Consider the following 22,812-nt stretch of genomic DNA (forward strand, 5'->3'; position numbering starts at 1 on the left):
ATTTCTCGCTGTCTAGAGGCATAACTCTAGAGACAGGAGTTTGGTGAAAAGGAAAGTTGTTTATTTAAAGGTTATATAGTTTTGGAATAGTGGCAGGTTTCTGCCTCAGGGCCCACTTTCTTTAAAATACCCAAAGACAAGCAGCCCTGCTACCCTCTGCCTGTTTAAGAATGTTCCTGAAATCCCTTTTCCCACTCCTAAAAGTACCGTAACTCAGGCTGCCTGAAGCCAGCCAGCCTAGCTGAGGAGGGGAAGGAGGCAACAGACATCATGCTGCTGGGTGCACTCCATTTTAAAAGTCCCCTCCCAGAATCCATTGTGTACCGTGAGCCAGTGGGAGTGTCCAGCTTTCCAACCAATGAGCACCAGTGTTGGCCATGTTTGCCTTTGCCCTTCTGCCAGCTGCCATGTTTAACAAGGGGGCAAAGACTCCAGTCACGCATGCTCTGTACAAGCTCCCTTCTCCAGAGGCCCCTCCCTTCACAGGGAGGGCGAGCTGGTCCTAGCTGTCAATTTCACCTCAAGGTTTTTCCCTGCCCTCAGTCTTCTCTTGGCAGTTTGGCCTGACCCCTCTGTTACATTTATAACCATTGTTTTGAACTCTGTATCGGGTAGATCGCTTGCCTTCATTTCATTTAGTTCTTTTTCTAGAGATTTTTCTTGTTCTTTCATTTGTAGCATGTTTCTTTGTTTCCCCATTTTGGCTGCCTCTCTGTGTTTATTTCTGCTATAGATAAGCTGTGTCTCCCAGACTTGGTAGGGTGGCCTTATATAATAGGTGTCCGCTGGGACACAGTGGCAAATCTACTTGATTACCTGAGCTGGGTGCCCCAGGAATGTCCCTTGTGTTGGTTATGTGAGTCCTCCTATTGTAGTTGAGTTTTGATTTGTTGGCCTCTCCATGGGTGGGGTTGACTCTTAGGCTGGGTGACTGTGAGGGCTGACTCCCAGTGCAGTGTACAAGCTCCTATGTCAGGGCTGACCTTACAAAGTGGAATTCACCTCGGCAGATTCTGGTGCCTGCCGAGATCTCATTTTTGGTATGTCACCTGTGGAGCTCATACAGTTGTGTTTTGATGTGTTCTAAAGCCTGCCATTGAGTGTGTTGGTTTAGGGGCCCTTGGGAGGGCCTTTGGTGCATGTCAATGTCCAGTGCTGCCTGTGACCAGCCCTGGGCTACTTGTCAAGAGCTTCAAAGTGATACATGATTGGTGGCTGCCTCTGCTGGATCTGGGTACACATGGCAGGGGCCAATCTGTATACCGAGGCTGGTTTCCACCTCATTGAGCCTAGGGAAGGTCAGCAAAAGGACCAGGACACCCTGAGGTCTGCCTCTACCTGCTGGCTGCCTATTAGACTCAGTCACTGAAAGAGCTTTTAGCATTACACAAGATATATGAGGTAAGTTCTCAGTGAGTAACCAAATAGTGGCGAGTAGTGTTTACCAGGATGATAGAGATTCAAACTCAGTGCCAGTGCTGGATCTGTAGCCACTTGGCAAAAATCTAGGGTTCACCAAGGCCAGCCATCACCTGCCTGGGGCCTATGGACCTTTGTGGTGGGGGAGAGTGTTGGGTAGTCATCAGGGTGAGGCCAGTAGAGTCCATCAGGCTAAAACAGATTAATTTGGCTGTGTGGAAGGAGGGCTCTGCATGGGTAAAGTGGTGCTGGTCAGGCGTGCAGGGAAAAGGTGGCCTGCACCCCAGAGCCATACCAGTCAGTCTATCCCTGTACATCTCTGGCATCCCCTGAGTTGGCCTGGACCTCCTTGAGAGCCTTCCAAGAAAGGTTGCCATGGACCCAGACTGCCCCGTGGTAGCTGATTCCTCAGCAGGGTTTGAGCTTGGCAGGGCCAGGCCACAGGGAGTCCAGAGAATGAGGCCAGTGAATATCACCAGGTCGCTGCTATAAGGAGGGGAGTGTTCAGTTCAACACAGGAAAGATGGAGTCTGTGGGTGGTGTGGGAGAGGGACTCATCACAGGGACAACGGCAGCTGTCCCTCTAGCCCTCTCCCTGAAGCCGTAATCTCTTCCTGTAAGACTCTAGTCTGTTCTGAGCTGCCCTTCCTCCACCAGAGCCCAGGTGAGTGCCCATGAATGTGTGAGGTGGAGGCAGGCTCTGGTCCTGCAGAGCCGCTCTGGGTCGTCACAGATGGGGAAATCAAAATAAGCCATTTCAGATGCCTCCTCGGTCTGCCAGGGGAAGGGGGTGGTGATTCCCTCTAGTGGAGAATGCGCCGAACCCCCGTGTACAATGGCTTTTATTGAAAGGGTTATTACTGGAGGATAGGTAGCAGGAATATACAGGTAATCTCATTACATCAGTATGTTACTGTTTACAGAGGATAGGTGATGTTTTGAAGAAAACAAATGGCAGGAACACACCGATTTACATGGGTCCGAGATGAGTAAACATAAGTGCCAAATGGTTTAGGGTCAAGGTCTGTGAATAATGTAAATTTCTTTCCCAGCATGCGCTGGCCATCACAGCTTTGAGGGAAAAACAAAGCATGCTTCAAGGAATTTACTTCTAGGCCTGATTTTCCCTGGAAACTGCCAGATCCAGTTTAGGACTGCCTCTAGTTATTGTTTAAAGCCTGAGCCAGGTGGGTGGAGCAGAGCAGCCCAGAGATAAGGAGACTTCTCTCAGATAGAATGAGGACTCTGGCCATATCAAAGCCAAGGGGTGAGGGTCTTTTGTCCTTTCTCCATGTCCCCCAAGTCCTTCCCTGATGGCCCCTATGCAACTGTGCCTGTCTTGGGCTGCCCCTGCCTTCGAGGGATCTTACCTGTCATTGACTAACCAGCCATCCTCCGGGGCCAAGCAGGGTGATGTGAGGGAGGCAGGGGCTGCGCCCCCGCCAGGGGGACAGGTTTTGTGTCCTCACCCGCCTATTTTCCCAACACCTCCTTGCTTAGCTCCAGCCTTGGGGCCCCCTCACCTGTCTGTGAGGCTACAGTCCCTGAAACCAGGCAGGACGGTTCCCAACAAATGTGATTTTATGTGTTGGCCCTTTAAGCAGGTGCCTGGGTTTCTAGGGGACTCCTGCCTCTCTCTGGCAGATGGAATCCCCGCTGACTTCCACAGCCAAATGTTATGCACGTTCCTCTTTCTAGCTTTGGAGCTTTGGGTCGGGCAGCCTGCCATGGGGTTGAGACCCCTCATTCCCCATGGGGGACCTTTGCAGCTGAGATAGCCGTCTATATTTTCAACTGCCACACTTGGGTGTGGGAGCCACCCTTTTATACCTCCACTATTCTAACTAGTTCTCACATGGCATCTTACATATATCCTTGGTTATAAGACTTCTGTTCAGCTAGTGTTCAGTTGGTTAGTCAGGATGATTGTTCCATAATTTAGTTGTAATTCTGTTTTGGTCCTGGGAGGAGGTGTGTAACATCCATCTACCTTATTGCCATCTTGGATCACCTATATAAAACTCACTTTATCATCGTGCGGTTTTCCTCCTGGCACTGTCCAACTTACCTACTCACTACCCCCCAACCAGTTATGTTCCTGAAAGCAGGTGTGTCAGTTTTGCATGTTTTTGTATCCCTAGTCCCTAGACCAGTGCTGGCACATAGTGTAGGTGTCCAGTGAATATTTGATGAATGAATGAATGAATGAATGAATGAGTTTATTTGATAATAAGGAAACTATAAAATTTTGAAGATTGCAGTTAGAAATAGGACAGTTATGGGGCCTGAAATGATTTCTAAAGTCTTTGATAAAGCCAAAGTTCTTGTGGCTTTTAGACAAACTTTATTTCTAGGAGTGTGAAGTGACCTTTAAGCCCTTGGATTTGGTGGTGCTTTCTCTCTAATCCCAAGGGCTCCATTTCATGAGTCTCTGAGCCCTTGAACTACCTTATAAATTCAACATTTTTTCTTCTATTTTTCACCCAGGAAACATAAAAAAAATGACTTCTTAAAAACATCCTCAACCAAGGATATGTTGATATGTTTGTTGATTTGAGGCATGGGGGTGGGGGGGGGGAGAACATCGTTTGATTGCCTCCTGTACATGCCCTGACCAGGGATTGAACCTGCAGCCTTTTGGTGTATGGGATGATACTCCAACCTACTGAGCCACCTGGTCAAGGTAAAAGTGCTCATTTTTTAAAATTATATTTTATTGATTATGCTATCACAGTTATCCTGATTTTTCCCCCTTTGCTTCCCTCCACCTAGCACCCCCTACTTAGGAAATCCCCCCACCATTGTGCATGTCCATGGGTCATGTGTATAAGTTCTTTGGCTACTCCATTTCCTATACTGTACTTTACATCCCCGTGGCTATTCATTAACTACCTATTTGTACTTCTTAATCCCCTCACCTCTTCAACCATTCCCCCACATGCCCGTCCCATCTGGCCACCATCAAAATGCTCTTCATATCTATGATTCTGTCTCTGTTTTTCTTCTTCACTTAGTTTGTTTTTTTTAGATTCAATTGTTGATAGATTTGTATTTTTTATCATTTTATTGTTCATAGTTTTGATCTTCGTTTTCTTAAATAAGTCCCTTCAACAGTTCATATCCTAATGGTTTGGTAGTGATGAACTCCTTTAGCTTTTTCTTGTTTGGGAAGCTCTTTATCTGCCCTTTGATTATAAATGATGTCTTTGCTGGGAAGAGCAATCTTGGCTGTAGGTCCTTGCTTTTCATAACTTTGAATATTTCTTGCCAGTGCCTTCTGGCCTACAAAGTTTCTTTTGAGAAGTCTGCTGACAGTCTTATGGGATCTCCCCTGTAGGTAACTAATTTCTTTTCTCTTGCTGCTTTTAAGATTCTCTCTTTATATTTAACCAATAGAATTTTAATTACTATGTGTCTTGCTGTGGGCCCCTTGGCATCCATCTTGTTTGGGACTTTCCGTATTTCCTGTACTTGCATGTCTGTTTCCTTCACCAAATTAGGGGAGTTTTCTTTCACTATTTTTTTCAAGTAGATTTCCAATTTCTTGCTCTTTCTCTTCTCCTTCTGGCACCTCTGTGATGTGAATGTCAGACCTCTTGAAGTTGTCCCAGAGGCTGCATATACTGTCTTCATTTTTTTTTATTCAGTTTTCTTCTTGTCGCTCTGATTAGTTGTTTATTGGTTCCTTACGTTCCATATCATTGATTTGATTCTCAGCTTCATCCACTCTACTGTTGTTTCCCTATAAACTGTTCTTTATTTCAATTAGTGTACCTTTGTTTCTGACTGGATCTTTTGTTGTTGTTGTTGTTGTTGTTGAGGTCCTCACTAGGTTCCTTGAGCATCCATATAACTAGTGTTTTAAACTCTGCATCTGATAGATTGCTTATCTCCAGTTTTTTTTAACTCTTTTTCTGGAAGTCTGATCTGTTCTTTCATTTGGGCCATGTTTCTTTGTATCCTCATTTTAGCTGCCTTCTTGTGTTTGTTTCTATATTTGGTAAAGCTGCTTTGACTCCACATTTTGGTAGTGTGGCCTAATGTAGTAGGTGTCCTGTTGGGTCCAATGGCATAGCCGCTCCTATCACCCATGCTGGGTACTTGAGGTGCACCCTTTTGTGTGGGCTGAGTACACCCTTCTGTTGTAGTTGAGCCTTGGTTGCTATTGGCAGATCAATAGAAGGGATTTACCCAGTCCAGTCAGCTGCGAGGACTGGCTGTGACCACTGACTACCAACCACCAGCCTCTGTGGAGGATCTGCTGTGCAGGGGCTGAGTGGTGTTGCTCCAATGTGGTCTGTAGCTGTCCACTGGGTGCACAGGCTCTGGGCTTTCCCGGGTGGAAATTAACAGCCTTCGACATGGTAAGTAGCTGTCTACTGGGTGTTCTGGCCTTGGGGTTAAAAATTACTCATTTTTTGTTGTAAGATTGGACATACAATTCTTAGGTTTTCTGTTGATATATCTTCTAATGTTCAGGATGAGAATGATTACAAATCATTTCTTTTACATTTTTAAAAATCAAGGAAAACCTCAAACATGTATTAAAGTGTATTAAAAAAATAAGTATTTATGTACTACTCAGTGGCCAGATTTAATAAACGAAAACATTTAGCCATGTATGCTTTTGAGCCTCTGACTTTTTTGAGAAATAAAGAATTAAAGGGTTGATATCTCCTTTCTATCTTTTCCTAATCCCATTCCTTTCTCTCCCTTCCTTGAGGTTACCACTGTCCTAAGGTTGGTATTAATCCTTATTCTTGTTACCATAGAAAAGTAATTTTTAAATGAATTTTACCTATATTTTAAACTTTTGAATTCAAAAGGCAAGTAACTCACTTTTTAAAAAACATTTTATTGATTGATTGGAGTGAGAGAGAAACATCAGCCTGTTGTTCCAATTACTTACGCACTCTTTGGTTGATTCCTGTATGTGCCCTCACTGTGGATTGAACCTGCAGCCCTGGCATATTGGGATGATGCTCTAACCAACTGGACACAGCAACTCATTTTATTGTTTCTCCATCATGAATTATTTTCAATGACTCAAATAGAGTTTAGTTCCATTCCTGTGCAATAGTATTCACATTTGAGCTATTGCTAAGACTGTGTTTAACTATGAAATATTTTTGGTCCTCCGATCAGATGTGACATTAACTGTGTTATATATGAGAGTATATATATTTTGTTAGTAACATTCCTGAAATGTTTTTTAGAAAGTCTTCATATTTACTTTCTATATATAGGGAGAGTGAGAGAAGAAAAGAAACTAAAAATGATTTTTTTTTTCAAGCCAAGTTTCACTTGAAAAACTGACAGTATAAGCTACAAAAAGAGAAGGAAGCATATATTTAAATATTTATTTATTTTTTTGAGAGAGGGGAAGGGAGCGAGAAAGAAGGGGAGAGAAACATTGATAGATTGCCTCTCGCATGCCCCCAACCGGGGACCTGGCCCACAACCCAGGTATGTGCCCTGGCTGGGAATCTAATTGGCCATCTTTCAGTCTGCGGAGCAACACCCAGCCCTCCAAGACACACCGGTCCGGGCAGAAGCATATATTTAATGTGTATTAATGGGCATGTATCACTTAATAGTATATGCATTTTTGAAGCACTGTATTTGTATGGTCAGTGGTATGAAGAATATAATTTGATTTTGCAAAATGTTTGTGGTTAGTTTAGACATGAGCAACAGTGATACAAGAGAAAACCTAACAATGACTGCATTCTTTGTTTTGTCAAAATATGTTGTCCAGCTCTGGAGTTTCCTATTTTGGAGAAGCAGAACTGGTTGATACATCTCCACTACATCCGGCAGGATTATGAAGCATGCAAGGTGAGAGTTTGCAGCGATAGGGGAGATGAGAGGCAGACTTTGGTTAGGCAACTGACAGTGTCTGTCACAGTTTGTCGCAGCGTCAATCCCACTAGAGATGTATGAATTATTGTTTCCCCACACTTGGTGTTATTTGTTAGCTTTTCTGTGATGATAATGCTTAACAACCAACCTCAAAATTTCAGTGGCCACCAAAAATAGACATTTATTTATTGCTCATAGGCCTTCATATTGGCTGTGGGTTAGCTGGGTTTGAGTACAAGTTGTGGGTCAGGATTAGGTATGTTCCACGTGTCTCCTCATTTAAAGACCAGGCTGAAGGGGCAGTCACTCTCGGGGACTTGTTAATTTCATGGTGGAGGGCAGGTTTCAACACAGCATCGTATCTCACTTTTTGATCTCTAGGTAAGTGAAAAGTGGTATTTTATATAGTTTTATTTTACAATTCTCTTGTTCCAGTAAGGTTGGTAATTATTTATATATTTAAAAACCATCTGTATTCCCTTTTCTCTAAACTGTATCTTTATATAACATACTCTATGTTACATATTTGCTGGCAGACAGTAGTATTAACATGCAAAATACATCCTTGGTATTCAGAGATTTGTAATGTTTCTGCGGTTGTGGTTTTTAATTTATACCTGTGGCATTTATACCTATAGCAATGCACAGAATTAGCAATGTTTAGTACCAGTCTGAATCTTGAAAGGTTTCTTTCTTTTTATGATATCCCCTCTTTGTTTCCCTTTTTCTTATTTGACCACTCTCTCTGTTTGCTTTTTTTGGCTTCTCTTTCTCTGCTTATTTCTTAGGAATTGGGGCTCTTCCTAGGACCTGTCCTTGACCCTTTTCTCTGCTCATTCCACACGTTGTCCCCTGATCTCCAGACTAATCTAATACCTAGTGACTACTTCACAGGCATTTCAAATTCATCTTTTCTGTTGCTGAATTTATTTGCTTCCTTCCAAACCTATTCCTTCTCCTGTTCCCTGTCCCAAGGATAGGTATGATCATCTGCCCAGGTGTCTATGTCAGAACCCCCTGACCCACTTTCCCTAATATAATACAGATCATCTTCAAATTCTGGAGATCCTTCTCTTACTGTCTCTTGAAATTGCCTGCTTTCTCCCATTCTTCGTGCCTTAGTTAATCCCCTTTATTTTAATTTAAATTATCACGAGTTCTTATATCAGCCTTGCCTCTAATCTTGCCCCCGTCCAAAAATGTTTTTTATTTAATAAAACAAATAGAATTGGGTTACTAACTGCTTAAAACTTATCCATGTTTTCCCATTGCTCTCAGCCTGTTAGCATGGCATTTGAAGCCTTTCTCTCCTACCCCCTGCCGACACAGGATTTGAAACTGGTGACTCTGGAAAGCTGTACCTGATACTCCAAGTTAGAATCAGGTGCTTGCACTCTGAGTTCCCATAGCAGCTGCAGCTTAACCCATCATAGTAGAAAAGTAGAGCCTGTGTTTTGCTCATCAGAGAGCCCCTAGCATCTACAATGGAGATCTTTTCCTTAGCTTAACTAGATAGATTCTAGATAGGGGTTGGCAAACTTTTCCTGCAAGGGGCCAGATGGTAAATATTTTAGGCTTATTATTCTTTTGTTTATTTTTTACACCCTCACCTGAGGATATACTTTATTGGTGTTAAAGAGAGAAGAAAGGAGAGAGAGGAAGAAACACTGATGTGAGAGAGAAACATCAATTGGTTGCTTCCCACATGTGCCCTAACTGGGGATCAAACCCACAACCTAGGTTTGTGTTCTGACCAGGGATTGAACCCTCAACCTTTTGGTGCACAGAATGATGCCCCAACTGACTGAGCCATATGGCCAGGGCTTATTTTTCCATAACCCTTTAAAACTATGAAAGTCACCTCTAGCTGGAGAGCTATACAAAAGTAGTTTCTGCAGTTTAGATTTGGCCTGTGGGCTGTCATTTGCCAACCCTGTTCTAGAATAAGTGATCATAACAAGAGATTTGAGACTTAAAAAAAAAAAAAAAAGGAATGAACTAGTTTATTAGTAATTAGTAACATGGAATCTTACATCTTTTCCTTGCCCATATCTGCCTTTTCTTAAAAACTCCTGAAGACACTTAACTATTCCTCAGAAGTATTTTTATTCCTTTTTCAGACTGTTATCAAAGAACAGCTACGGGAGACCCAGGGGTTATGTGAATATGCTATCTATGTCCAAGGTAAGACATATTGCATATATTTCTTCTCTTCTTGCTAGAGGCATGCACACTTTGACTTGCTTCTGGAAAAAGATCAAACAACTTATGAAATGCTTACATTCAAGTACATGTGCCACGAAGGTCTTTTTCAGTATTGTTTTTGAAATTATAACATAATTTTTATGCTAGATTTGACCTCAGAAATGACTGGTTTGCTTAAAAAAAAAAAATTTGCTCTGTGGCTGGTATGGCTTGGTGGATTGAGTGCTGGCCTGCGAACCAAAGCGTTGCTGGTTCAAGTCCCAGTCAGGGCACATGCCTGGGTTGTGGTCCAGGTCCCCAGTAAGGGGGTGCATGAGAGGCAACCACATATTGATGTTTCTCTCCCTCCTTCCCCTCCACTCTCTAAAAAAATAAAACAAAAAAATTGTTACCATCCTTCACCCGATTTCTAGTTTCTCGTTGGTGTTTTTCAGAATGGATGTTAAGGTCCCTGCATCATGCAGCAGTTTCAGGCCCAGAAGAGGCTTTTGAAAGGGTTCCTTGTATTCAGGCTAAAAGAGATGAGGAAAGGCTTGAGGATTTTTAGTAAGATGAATCAGGATGAAGGGAAGCAGCCTAGAAATGAAGGAAAAGCAGAGACACCTTATTTAAAAAGGTTTTAGCCTGGCTGCATCTCCACACTGGGCACCCCACAGCCCCCAAGGTAATTTCTCCTGGTGATGCAAACTCTTGATTCCGGCTGCCTGCATCCACTTCCCACTGAGGTCTCCCAGCTGACAGGAGGGACATCGGAAGCTAATGGGCAAAGGTGAGGGTGGCAAGCAGCTGGAGAGGGCCACATGCTGTCCTTTTGCTGCCACTCCCTGCCTTCCTCCCACACTCGCGGCCTCTTGGCTGTTAAAAACCAGGCAGGTTGCAAAGGTGTAAGCTGGAGGCTGCAGAAAGTGGAAGTGAAGATCTAAGGATCTTATATTCACATTGAACTGCACGTGATCTAAAGGAAGGAAACTGCAGTGACTGCACTTAAGATTGTAACAGGGCTCTGGAACATCATTCACAATCAAACCTCTTCTTCAAGGAGCAATGGCCTATGAAACTTTAGAGCAGTATCAGAAAGCTTATGTGGATTATAAAACAATATTTTGCAAACAGACTACAGAATCCAGATAGCAAATGACAGTATTAACAGGAGAACAGGAGTTTTAATGGGTCCGGAGAGACTGAGCTGGTGGGAAGAGCTGTCACCCATTCCTTCTGTGCCCACTTCTGTGCAACTGTGAGCTTGGTGACCAGTGCCAGAGATGCCCCCTTACCAAGTGGGAGACTCTTGCAGCCATCATCAACTGGGGCATCACAAATGACAAAATGTTTAAAGCGTTTACTTAAAAGGGAAATCAGTGTGTAAAGGACCAAAACTATAACTATGTTCTTGGTAAGTAACATAAATGCTTAAAGAGTCACAATAAGGAATGTGCCATTTACACAATCAGAGATCTCTGTTGCTTGAAACTGTGCCACTTTAAAGAGGCAAAGCAGGATAGTGATCAGATACTTCAGATGACAGGAATGTGAAAGCCTGCTGTAGACATGCTTGCTCTTGCTCATAAAGGACTCAAGAATTATCAGAAAAGTTTAAATGATCTTAATAAAGTTCTAGTAGATTCAAGCATTGTTGAGTCAAAGGCGGAAATGGTAACCAGACTCCTTATATTAAGGATAATAGGCATCATTCAACAAGAAAAAAGGAGAGAAGGAAAATTGAGATTCAAGAGATGAAGAAAGGCCATGAAGAGGCTGATAGGACCTCCAAGGAGGTTCCTACTGGCTGTCTTGCTTCTGAGAAGGGGGACACATGCAATGGGTCACTAAAGTACTATGAAAAACTGTTGCCGGACAAGCCTAACAGTGCCTGTGTAGTTGGTCAGCTTATAAACCCTATCAGTACTAGGAAAGAAAAGCCAATGCACACCTTTTAGCCGTCGCTGAAAGATTTGCCGAAGTAACAAACTTGAAGGGGATATATTCCTCCTCCCCCTTCAGTCTCTGAAAAATAATCTTATGGTCAAATATTTAAATGTCTCCTCCCCGCTCTTTTAAGTTTGACCATATTTATTCCCTTAGTGAAAAGGGAAAGTGAAGAACTCATCATACTGAAAGCTCCTTGGTTAACTGAGTCAAAGTAAAGGTATTTCTTAGAATAAAACATGCAGGTCTCCAAAAAGACAGAGAAAAAGGTTTTAGTATGTCAATAACTTCCCTACTTGTTTCAGCCCATCTGAAGTCATATCTGGTTGTATTAAAGACACAACTATCCAAAGAATTTCTTTGTTATGATTTCCCACCTCCACTTCTTTAATTTTTCTGATACCAGGTTCCATTCTTCCCAAAACATGATTTTCTTTTCTTTGGTTTGTTTCTTGGCAGCACTGATACTTCGCCTGGAAGGAAAAATCCAAGACTCCCTAGAACTCTTTCAGATGTGTGCTGTTCTTAACCCTCAGTGTGCTGATAACCTCAAGCAGGTGGCCAGATCTCTGTGAGTAGTGGCAGCCTGTGGGCCCTGGGGCACTCACAGAAAACAGTATGGAATGAGCGTTTTGCAGGCTGCTTTTGGCTGCCTGATCAGCCTGATACATAGAGGACGAGATCTTTAACAGGTATCGTGAGGTTCAGTTGAAGAGTGTAGATTAACTTTAAAATTGGACAAAAGAACTCATATAAAGAAACTGGGTATTTCAAACACTGTATTATTCTTGTTTGACAGGGGAACACTGATACTGGCTATCATATAAATCGTGACATTTTGTGCCTCCAGTTCCCTAATCATCGCCAACCCATGGAAATTTTCTCATCCACCACTTAGCATAATATTCTCTTGACACACAGTAGGTTTTTAGTGTTTGTTGAGTGGATGCCCCGAAGTTTCCTGAATGCAAGCGACCTCCAAGGTCTTTCTAAGCTGCTAGGTACACTAATAGCTTTACTCCACCAGTAAAGTGTTCCGGTAACAAAGGGTTCTGTGGGATTCTCGTCATTATTTTCTTACATACATTGTGATTTATACCTGCACTATCTTTGCATAGAGCCTGTTTTTCCTGTTTTGCCAGAACCATTATCTAATATCAGGGATAGAGGCTTAGGCTGGGGAGGGTAGGTCATGTCCCTCATAGACGATGGTGATAAATGATGGCAACCCTTGCTTAACATGCTATATTATTTAGCTTTTTTCTTTTTTTGTCTACATTTGTAGTACACTGTGGAAAGTAAGTTATAGAAGACTCCCTAACATTGGTGTAGGATGGGGCCAATGCCCCAGAACAGCTACCAGTGTAGTCCCTACCAACTTCTGCCCTTGCTATACACTGGCCAAACCAGCACAACAAGTTCATAGGAAAGAGGTTTCCAGACTCTGTGCTGGATGGACTGTGAGCCAAATGCAGGACTAGTGGGGTTAAGGTTAGAAAAGCTTTGAGTTAGTAATTATGGAAAATGTAGCCCTGGTCAAGTGGTTCAGTTGGTTGGAGCATCATCCTATATACCAAAAGTTTGTGGGTTCAATTCTCGGTCAGGGCACACACCTAAGTTGTGGGTTTGATCCCTGGTAGGGGCGTGTACAGGAGGCAGCCAATCGATGTTCCTCTTTCACATCAATGTTTCTCTCTTTCTCTATCTTCGTCTCTTTCTAAAATCCATAAAAACATATCCCTGGGAGAGGATTTAAAAAATAATAATAATTATTATTATGGAAAATGTATTTCTTCCACAGATTTCTTTTGGGAAAACATAAAGCTGCCACTGAAGTATATAATGAAGCAGCTAAACTTAACCAGAAAGACTGGGTAAGTAGGAAACCAAATTCTTTGTTATTAGTAAGATGCTAATGGTTCCATTTGTCATATGGCTGTCTTTTGTTGTTATTACTGAATTCTTACATGCCCCAAAATGTCTTTATTTTCACACCAGATTGGTGATTTGGCTAGGTATAAGATCAAAAGCGACATTTCTGTTTAACTTAGCAGACACCGCCACATGGTTTTCTGGCAGTGAGTGTTGATGCTGAGCAGTTTGTTATTAGTCTGATTTCTGTTCATAACCCCACTTTCGTTCTAAAAGTATTCCTTTCGCTAATATTGAGGGAGGTTTTTTAAAAAATATTTTTAATTTTTTTTTAATTTTTAGAGGGGAAGAGGGAGAAAGAGAGGGAGAGAAACATTGATCAGTTGCCTCTCATACATGCCCCAATCAGGGACAAACCTACAACCTAGGCATGTACTCTGACCAGGAATCAAACTGGTGACCTTTTGCTTTATGGAACGATGCCCAACCAACTGAGCCACACTGATCAGGGCTAAATTTAGGGAAATTTAATGAAGGGAATTCAAGAGATTCTGTAGAAGTCAAGGTCAAGAAATACAGGTTGGTCTTGGAGTGAACTAGAATGGAAAGCTGTCAGCAACCAAGATAGCTACTCTGAATTTGTTTAATTTTTTCTTTTTGTAGGTCAGCAGTTGGCAAACATTTTTTGTAAAGGGCCAGCTAGTCAATATTTTAGGTTTTGTGGCTTCATATAGTCTTTGTTGCAACTACTGAACTCTGAGGTTCTAGTGTGACAGAGCCATAGACAACACCAACAAAACTTTACAAAAAAGTCAGAGACAGATTTGGTCTGTGGTCGTTAGTTTGCCGACCTCTGCTGTGTGCATCTGCAGACTCACTCCACATACAAATGTTCCATCACAGTGCCCTCCAGATGGTGCTGTCAGTCCCCAAGTCCACATCGCCTAGTGAATTCTTAGATTCCTAGGAAAAGGAATCCAATAGACATATATGTACACATATCTCTTTATGGTGAGGCAGGGGCTGTGGGTAGTCTCTCCTGAGATGAGGGCACAAAGGGTGTGTGGGCAGTGGGCATCTCTTAGAGAAAAAATGTATGGGGATGGGTTGGTACCACACAGATTCAAAACGTCCTATTCTGCTTTTATCTCTTATAATCTGTGGGGTTTTTTAATATTAAGGAACCCATGTTTTAGAATTAAATATATTTCGAGTATGAAATATAGTAAAAAACTAACTGTAGTATATATTTTCAAGTTTAAACTTTGCTAAACAATAACAATCTCTAGGTATTTGTTGTTTCACTCTAATACTCTGGAATTTACACTTAAGCTGTTTTCTTTTTTGTGTAGGAGATCTGTCATAATCTAGGAGTTTGCTACATTTATCTGAAAGAGTTGAACAAGGTAATTTATAGAAATGTTGGGGTCAGTTTAGCAGTTGCGTGGTAACTTCTCTGAGGGCACATTTGTTACAAAGGTGCCATTGCTCACTGTGTGTTATTCCTAGTGTTTGCAGAGACTTTGGGAAGTGAAAATTGAAAGTGCCACATACATTTATCTCCTTTTTTCTCATTTGTCATTGTCTACCTTTTTTAAAAAAAAGATTTTATTTTTAGAGAGGGAAAGGGAAGGAGAAAGAAAGGGAGAGAAACATTGATGTGTGAGAGGTACATCAACTGATTGCCTCTCACACGCCCTCCCACCAGGGACCTGGCCCACAACCCACGTGTGCACCCCGACTGGGACTCAAACTGGCGACCCTGTAGTTTGTAGGCCGGCGTTCAGTCCACTGAGCCACACCAGTCAGGGCTTCTATCTACCTTTCCTTTCCCACTTTTAACAAGAAAATGAAACATTCTAGAACTATGAGGGAATGGTATTCTAATTGTTTTTTCTTCTTTTTCTCTACCCCCCGTTTAATTTTATAGTATAGAAATAAATGTTCAATAAAACTTAGATATCAAAAAGTATAATAATGACCATGTGAGCTCTCTTATGCTCTGACAGCAACTGGTTGTAGTTTTTAAGGTCAATGGAGATGAATTTTAATTTATAGATGGATCTGATTTCTAAGAGTTTCCGTTTTTAAGGTTATTTTCCATGTAAGAATTTATATTTCATTGTGATTAAGCTGTATGCTCTAAGGCTGTATATCAGATAAAACATTTGAGCTTACCTTGGTACTCAGATATGAGAAAAAAAGTATGTATCTTAACTGAGGAAAAGACTAACTTATTGAGAGCTCTGAAAGTTCATGATAGTGGAGTTGCACAGAATGCCCTTCATGAAGCTTCCAGTTAGTGATTGTGAAGTTTCATTCTCTTTTTTCCAGTGCCAACAGGACTGAGAATCCAAGTTTGTTAATATCCATTTGACAGTGCTTAATCTGTCCCTCAGGGGTGTGAAAAAAAATATCTGTACATAAGCAGTTGAGGCATGAGAGTGACTTTTACTCTTGTGAAAAATATAAGTAACTAATACATATATATATTATATTTTTAAAAAATATATACTTAGTGTGTCTCTTAGGTTTTCTGGGCAGATCTTACAGTGTTATATACTTGGTTAGGAGATTGTTCTCTTCAGAGGATATTCCAAGCAAGTACATTTCTGTTAACATGATTACTCTGAGCTAAGGAAGAGGCAGAATTGGTCTTTGGTCAGACCTGTAAAGGGAAGGAGATTATATTTAGATTTTACTGTAAAGCTAACAGAGCAAACACAATACTTGACATTTATGTAAGTACTTACTGAATCAGTGAACAACTGAAAAACGCCCTTTTGACTGTTTGCTAGAAGGATATAAGCTCTTTCAGAGCAAGGAGTCCATTTTGTTAGCTCTAGTATAGCTAGCACCTAAAACAACAGGCACTCAGTGAATACTGCTGAATGAATAAATGAGAACAATCCATTCATTTATCAAAATATTAGTGAGGAAAATGAGGTCCACTCTGGGAAAGGTGGTGCAGCTGGGCAGCACTGTACAGTGGACTATGATGTCCCTTTTAACTTGTGACGTACGAGTCATGGGTAAGATGATCAAGAAGCAGAAAACACTCAGAAAAGTTAATCATCTTGTGTAAACTCTTCCAAGTGGCGCCAGAGGCAGATACTCCATGTTCCCAGCTGTCCTGTGAGCAAGTACAGTTTTGGTATGTGGTGGTGTTTTGGGGTCGTGAGGGCTGTGTGCTGAATGTGATGTTCCTACATTAGCATAGCCGGAGCTCTGTTTTTACCTTAGCCATACAAAGCCACTCGCCTTTCGTGGTAGTGATTTGGTTGTCTTTATTTCATCAATCTTGTTAGGCAGAAGACCAGTTGCACCATGCCCTACATCTTAACAGGCATGATCTGACTTACATAATGCTGGGGAAGGTTCACTTGCTGGAGGGGAACTTGGACAAAGCCATCGAAATCTACAAGAAAGCTGTGGAGTAAGTGTGTCTGATTCCTTTAGAGCAAGGAAAAACTTTTAAAAAAATGGGAGCAGATATATGAACTCCCAAGCCCAAGACAGAATATGTGTGATAACTAGTCATATGACTTAGAGTAAATGTTAAGGTAAGGTAAAGAGCTCCCAATGGCTTAAATAAGAAGACTTACATTTCTTTTTCACTTATTAATATGGCTGCTTTAGCCTAGCTGGGCAGCTCTGTTCTACAAGGTCAACCAGGGATCCAGGTTCCCTTCTTATTGACCTACCCACCATTCCTTAGGTTGTTGTCTTCACCTGCAGGATTGAAGCTGACTTACTGTAGCATGCTCCAGGTTGTGGTGGGGGAAGGTGGTACAGGAAGCTAAGTACTGAATAAAAAGCTCACAGTGTTTCAAATGGCCCAGAAGTTGCACACAGCATTCCTGCTCTCATCCCTTGGTTGGAAATTAGTGAGGTGACCACAGCCAGCTGCCAGGGAAGTGGGCACCCGTGCTTGGGAGGAGGGTACTATTAGCGTGAGACCAATATCTTGTTTTCTTAAAATAGCATTAGAGAAGGCCAAACCCCTATTGATGATGGAACTGACTGGCTTTCCAGGATGGCATTCCGTGTTTCCTCTCTGGAAACACACGCTATCTTGCCTTTTCTGTATAGGGTCTTGCCTTGTTTTAAGCTGTAGCAAAGTGCTTTAGTGTCTTGTTTATAACAGAATGCCTGGTCACCAAGTTTCTGGTAATTAGGCTATGAACTAAACTTAATTTGTTAAATTAATTTTTTAATTGCCTTTGTTTTCTACCATAATTGTAATGTAGTAATTTTCCTGGTTATATCAGTCACAACACAGCTTCCTGAATTTTCTTCATATTTTGTGTCTAAAAAGGTATAAAAATCCTTTATTTTGTTAACTTACAAGAGAGACTTTTGTCACCAAGAGGATAAGTTTATGTGGATAAGTAGGAAGGGGCCCTAACCTCTGACCCCTGCCTTCTAGAAGACTAGCTCACATAAATCTGAAGGGTGACATTTTTCCCGTGGCTGGTTGAGGACGTAAGTCACAAAAATTTCCAAGGCGAAAAAGGGAACAGCTGAGCTTCTGGAGTCTCACTGAGAATGTGGAAACCCACAGCTTAGAGACAGCAGCTATGTTTTGGTGGGGGAGGTGGGGTGGGCACCACCAGAATCATGGAAGTGACTTAGTTTGGGGGAAGGAGGCGATCAAAATGGGTATTTATTACAGCACAGAGCAAAGGGCAGATACTCAGTCAAACTGAGTAAGCTCTGTTTGGCCAGCTCAGGCCTCCACGGCAGGGGCTTTGGCCCTTCTGATCCGGTCTCCCCATGGGGAAGCAGAGTCCTACCTCGTTCCTTAGAAGCATGAGACATTGTTCCTTGCTTTTGGCATTTTTATTGTTGAAACTGATGATCCTAGAGTGAGATGAGCTCAACTCAGTGTTGCTTTGGTTTTGTAACAAAGATAAATTATCAGTGAGGGATAAATATCAATGTTTACTCCCCAAATCCAGTGGCTAATTCTTTCCTAGAGCTGGTATATCCTCCTTCTTTTGTTTAATTTGGCTATTTAGCATGGCCTTTTGATTAATGTGGACAGCAGAGCATTAGGGCCCTTAGGATCCTAAATTACAAAAAAAAAATTATGCAGACTACCATTGTGAGTAGAGTGAAAACAGGAAAAGGAAAAGAAATCCCCCCTGAAGGGAATTGGCTAAAACTATGTGTGCTCCAGACTAACTTAGTTTATAAAGCATTATTCTTTAATTCCATCAGTATAATGAAAACAGTCACACAAAATATTCCATAGGTTCTCTCTTAGGATTTTGACCCTAAGAAAAGGTCCTGAAAAAGAGTCTGGATTCGATGTCCCATTTCTTTCCTATTGAGCAATCCTCTCTGTAGCCAGGGTTGAGATGATGTACCATTGAAGGCAGCTCCCCAGGCACCTTGGGGGATTTCCAAGGGGAGTGGGGTGTGCCTTAGTCTCTCAGGTGTCACACAAGGGCATGTTACTGTGCATGTGCCTCAGTGCCTCATTCATAATCTGTTTCCCTCTGAGTGTCTCTGGGTTGATCTTTGTGTTGCAGGTTCTCACCAGAAAATACAGAACTTCTTACAACTTTAGGATTACTCTACTTACAGGTAAGGAAAACTCTTTACATTTTTATGCACCGTTGTTAGAAATGCTTTGGGATTTATGTGTATTGTAGTTTCCTTGCATTTTGATTTAACATATTTCACTAAAGCTCATACGAAGCACATGAACCTTATATGTTAAAGGAATTAATTTACTGCATTCAAATCCAAACTGCAATTATACTTTTTAAAGGAAAGAGCATATGTGAGAAATAACTGTCTGGTCCTGGAGGCTGTCATTTTGTTAGGGGGAAAGAAACTGTGATACAAGTTAGCACTATCAGGGCTTTGGGGCTAAGGCCATTTCTGTTCCTTCTTCCCAGCCAGGTCCTATGGGAAAGAGAAGGCAAAAGCATTGTCTAAAATAAGAAATCAGTCTCCTCTCCACTCCACAGTCCGGAGTGTGAATGAAGTTCTTGCAGCTAGATCAGTTCTCCTGATCAGCCTGAGAACTGGGGCCTAGGTGTCCCGGAGGGGCTTCTACCCATCCCATTTCCTCATCCACTCCCCTAGTTACCTGCTCAGCTGATCTTGCCTCCCCTCTGCTCCTATGGTAGCCTTTCTGTCTGTTTCATGGTTCTTTAAAAGGAATTAGGAGTTTAACCCTGGGCCTTCCTGGCCTTTGTTTTTGTCTTTGCCTTCGAGGTTGGCCCCAGGGGAGATGAAGTTAATCAGACCATTTCCTGCCAAGAGACAATAGTGCAGAGCAGCACTAGTGTGGCAGAGATGGTTCCTGGCAGATAGATACTTTGATCTTATCAGGGGACAAATGTGGGGATTTTTAGTTTTCTTTTTCTATCTGGTGTCTATAGCTCTCTTTTCATCAAGAGAACTCAGAAAAGTCAGGGTGCTTCAGGGTGTGTTTGGCCAGATTCCCTAACTCTCATTTCCCCACTGATATAATTCTCTGCTTTGCTTTTTCTCCAAGCTTGGCATTTACCAGAAGGCATTTGAACACCTTGGAAATGCACTGACTTATGACCCTACCAACTACAAGGTACTGCAGGCTCTCAAACCCCAGAACCTTCACTGAAGATGGTCCCACTGCTCCTAGAGATGATCTGGCCTGAGAAAGCATTTTAAATACTTGAGAAATTACCTTTTTCTTAGAAAAGTTGTAAATAAAAGTGGCTCTTCTTATTAGGAAATATTGTGAAGTGTTGGTGCTCTGCTTCTTATTTTTCAGAAGAGCACATTTGTGCCCAGTAGGTTGGAGCATTGTCCCAAATAAACCAAGGTTGCAGGTTCGATCCCTGGTCAGGGCACATACAGGAAGCAAGCAATGAATGCATAAATAAGTGGAGCAACAGATGATGTCTCTCTCTTTCTCTCCCTTCTCTCTCACTCTCCCCCCATTCTCTCTCTCAAATCAATAAATTAAAAAAATTTTTTTTTTAAAGAGCACATTTGTGCCCTGCCTGGTGTGGCTCAGTGGACTGAGTGCTGGCCTGTGAACCAAAGGGTTGCCAGTTCAATTCCCAGTCAGGGTACATGCCTGGGTTGTGGGATGTGCCAACAGGGGGCATGTGCAGGGCAACCGATCTATATTTCCCTCCCTCTCTTTTTCTCTCCTTTTCCCTTGCTCTAAAAAAAAAAAAAAAAAAAAAAAAAAATCTTTTTTAAAAAAGCGCATTTGTTATGACAGACCTGTAACTTACTCAGAAAGTGACATTGTAGTGCTGGTAAAGTTTTATGTACCGTATTTAAGAAATTAGCACAGCTTCCACAACTATTGTCAAAAATAACTTCTGGTGAAATGACTTTCAGAGTCTTAATGAATTTGCAATTAGAACTCTTGTCCAGATGTGTCTTTAGGGATGAGAAGATCATCAACTGGATGAATGTCACTGAGGGAGATGCAGCAAAACAGGCTGTGAAGGACACAGCCGCAACCCTGTCTCAGATTCATTCTCGCCTGGCTCCGTCAGTCCCCACCTGACACCTGGACTGATGGAGCCTACAGCTGAGTCACCCTCTGTCCTGTGGCAGAAGAGCTATACCTTAAGTGGCAAAGAAAGGAGTATTTGAATTGTCTGGAGCAGCACTCGGTGTACCAAGTAGGGGCTGCATGGAACAGATTAAAGGCAGTATTTACTTAAAGGGCTCCAAGGCTCAGAAATACTGACTTCCCTGGTGAGAAGTAGGAAACGAATGAGCTGGGTAAAGTCAGTGACATTTTATCTTTTTTTCTCTGTACTGTGTCAAAAAGTGCCACAGTGTGGGGTGCAGGGACATTTCCCATGATCATTTGTCCCAATAGTTTGAATACATTAAACTGTATTTTGCCATGTATAACATGCACCTATGTTTTTGTGTGCATTATACATGGGACTATAATAACGATGGTATGTAATCATTATACCCACTTACAATACACATGCTTATTTTTCCCTCAAAAATTTAGGCCAAAAAAGTGAGCAGTATACATGGCAAAATACGGCATTATGTCCCTGGAAGTTTTTTCAGTCATGCTATACAGAGTATCTACACCCAGGAAGGCTCCTTCACTGCTATAGCCATTTGGGAATGACTGAATTACCAGCTTTCCATGTCCTGCGTTTTCAGGCCATCTTGGCAGCAGGCAGCATGATGCAGACCCATGGAGACTTTGATGTTGCCCTCACCAAATACAGAGTTGTAGCTTGTGCTGTTCCAGAAAGTCCTCCACTCTGGAATAACATTGGAATGTGTTTCTTTGGCAAGAAGAAATACGTAGCAGTGAGTGTCTCCTCACCTTCCTTGTTTGTGTCCATGCATGTCCGTACTGGGTCTGCCCAGCTTGCCCTGCCCTTATTGAGTGCCCCTCTCTCCTGCAGGCTATCAGCTGCCTGAAACGAGCCAACTACTTGGCACCCTTTGATTGGAAGATTCTCTATAACCTGGGCCTTGTCCACTTGACCATGCAGCAATATGCATCAGCTTTCCATTTTCTCAGTGCAGCAATCAACTTCCAGCCAAAGATGGGGGAACTCTACATGCTCTTGGCTGGTAAGAGACAAATATATGGAGAACCCTCTCCATAGTCTGAAGTAAGGGGAAAATGAATTAGAATCATTGGAGGCCAGTGGCTAAATATGTCCCACAGAAGCCATTCCATTGCAGATCCCATAGTGAAACCAGAAGAGCTGGCGTTTGTGCTGCCTGTCACCTACCAGACCTAATAAGCAGAGACAGGGATTAAATCTTTATGTGCGCTTTACTCAGATGGCCGGATATCCGAGAAGAGGAGGGTTTGTACCCTAACAGGCTGCCTTACCTTTCCTTTCAAGCCAGCCTTTTTAGGGGCGAAAGTGTAGGTAAGGGATTTGAGACTCAGGAGAGAGGTTAATCAGATAAAAGCTGCAGTCCAGCAATTTCCCGAACATCCTTTCCTCTGCTGACCGGTGACTTTATCTGCCTCCTGGGCAGTGGACTGTCTCTCCCTGGAACACAGTGGCTCGGATACCACCTTGATTGCTGGTGGCCTCTTCTGGGGCACAAAGGTGAATCGCTTGTGGTCCCCTGGAGTCAGGGTGGGTTGTACCTGCAGTTCCTGAAACAGCAGCTTTTCACAGGCATTGACTATTAGGCTTATTAACTACTACTTTAAACTAAAATTTTCTGACTCTTGAGTCCCCCATCAATAGGCATCTGGGTTACATTGCTAGAGCTTGAAAACCAGTGCAGAAAATGATGACAAAGCACTTGGTTGCTTCTAACTTGGGGGAATTTCACTCAGAGGCCGACAGGTTAAATCAAGATCGTCACTGGTTTATCTTTTACCAAATGTTTCCCCTTGTCTTGACTATATGTCTCCATATCTACCTATATCTATCTATATTAATATAGATAGATATAGATAGATCCCAGCTGAGTTCCAGATTTCATCAAGTGTAAGAGATATATCTTATAGGATTGATGAGGAGATTGCATGATTAAATAACCAGTGAATATTAAGTACTG

The 22,812-nt window shown here is 42.2% G+C and overlaps 1 protein-coding gene across 3 annotated transcripts in view; it reads left to right on the forward strand.

Moving 5' to 3' along the window:
* The window catches only part of BBS4 (Bardet-Biedl syndrome 4), a 68,233-nt gene that overhangs the window by 41,017 nt on the left and 4,404 nt on the right, over positions 1-22,812 (forward strand). For all 3 annotated transcript variants that reach the window (XM_054563748.1, XM_054563820.1, XM_054563884.1), the window contains exons 3-12: positions 7,178-7,257; positions 9,402-9,465; positions 11,872-11,983; positions 13,214-13,286; positions 14,637-14,690; positions 16,593-16,720; positions 18,822-18,876; positions 19,799-19,867; positions 21,436-21,588; positions 21,687-21,858. In XM_054563748.1, coding sequence (XP_054419723.1) covers positions 7,178-7,257; positions 9,402-9,465; positions 11,872-11,983; positions 13,214-13,286; positions 14,637-14,690; positions 16,593-16,720; positions 18,822-18,876; positions 19,799-19,867; positions 21,436-21,588; positions 21,687-21,858 — 960 coding nt within the window. The remainder of the gene's footprint in view (positions 1-7,177; positions 7,258-9,401; positions 9,466-11,871; positions 11,984-13,213; positions 13,287-14,636; positions 14,691-16,592; positions 16,721-18,821; positions 18,877-19,798; positions 19,868-21,435; positions 21,589-21,686; positions 21,859-22,812) is intronic.

The sequence above is a fragment of the Pteronotus mesoamericanus genome, unplaced genomic scaffold (genome assembly GCF_021234165.1).
Source record: "Pteronotus mesoamericanus isolate MK-2021 breed Mesoamerican mustached bat unplaced genomic scaffold, CSHL_Meso_final contig_100, whole genome shotgun sequence".
Lineage (NCBI taxonomy): Eukaryota > Metazoa > Chordata > Mammalia > Chiroptera > Mormoopidae > Pteronotus > Pteronotus mesoamericanus.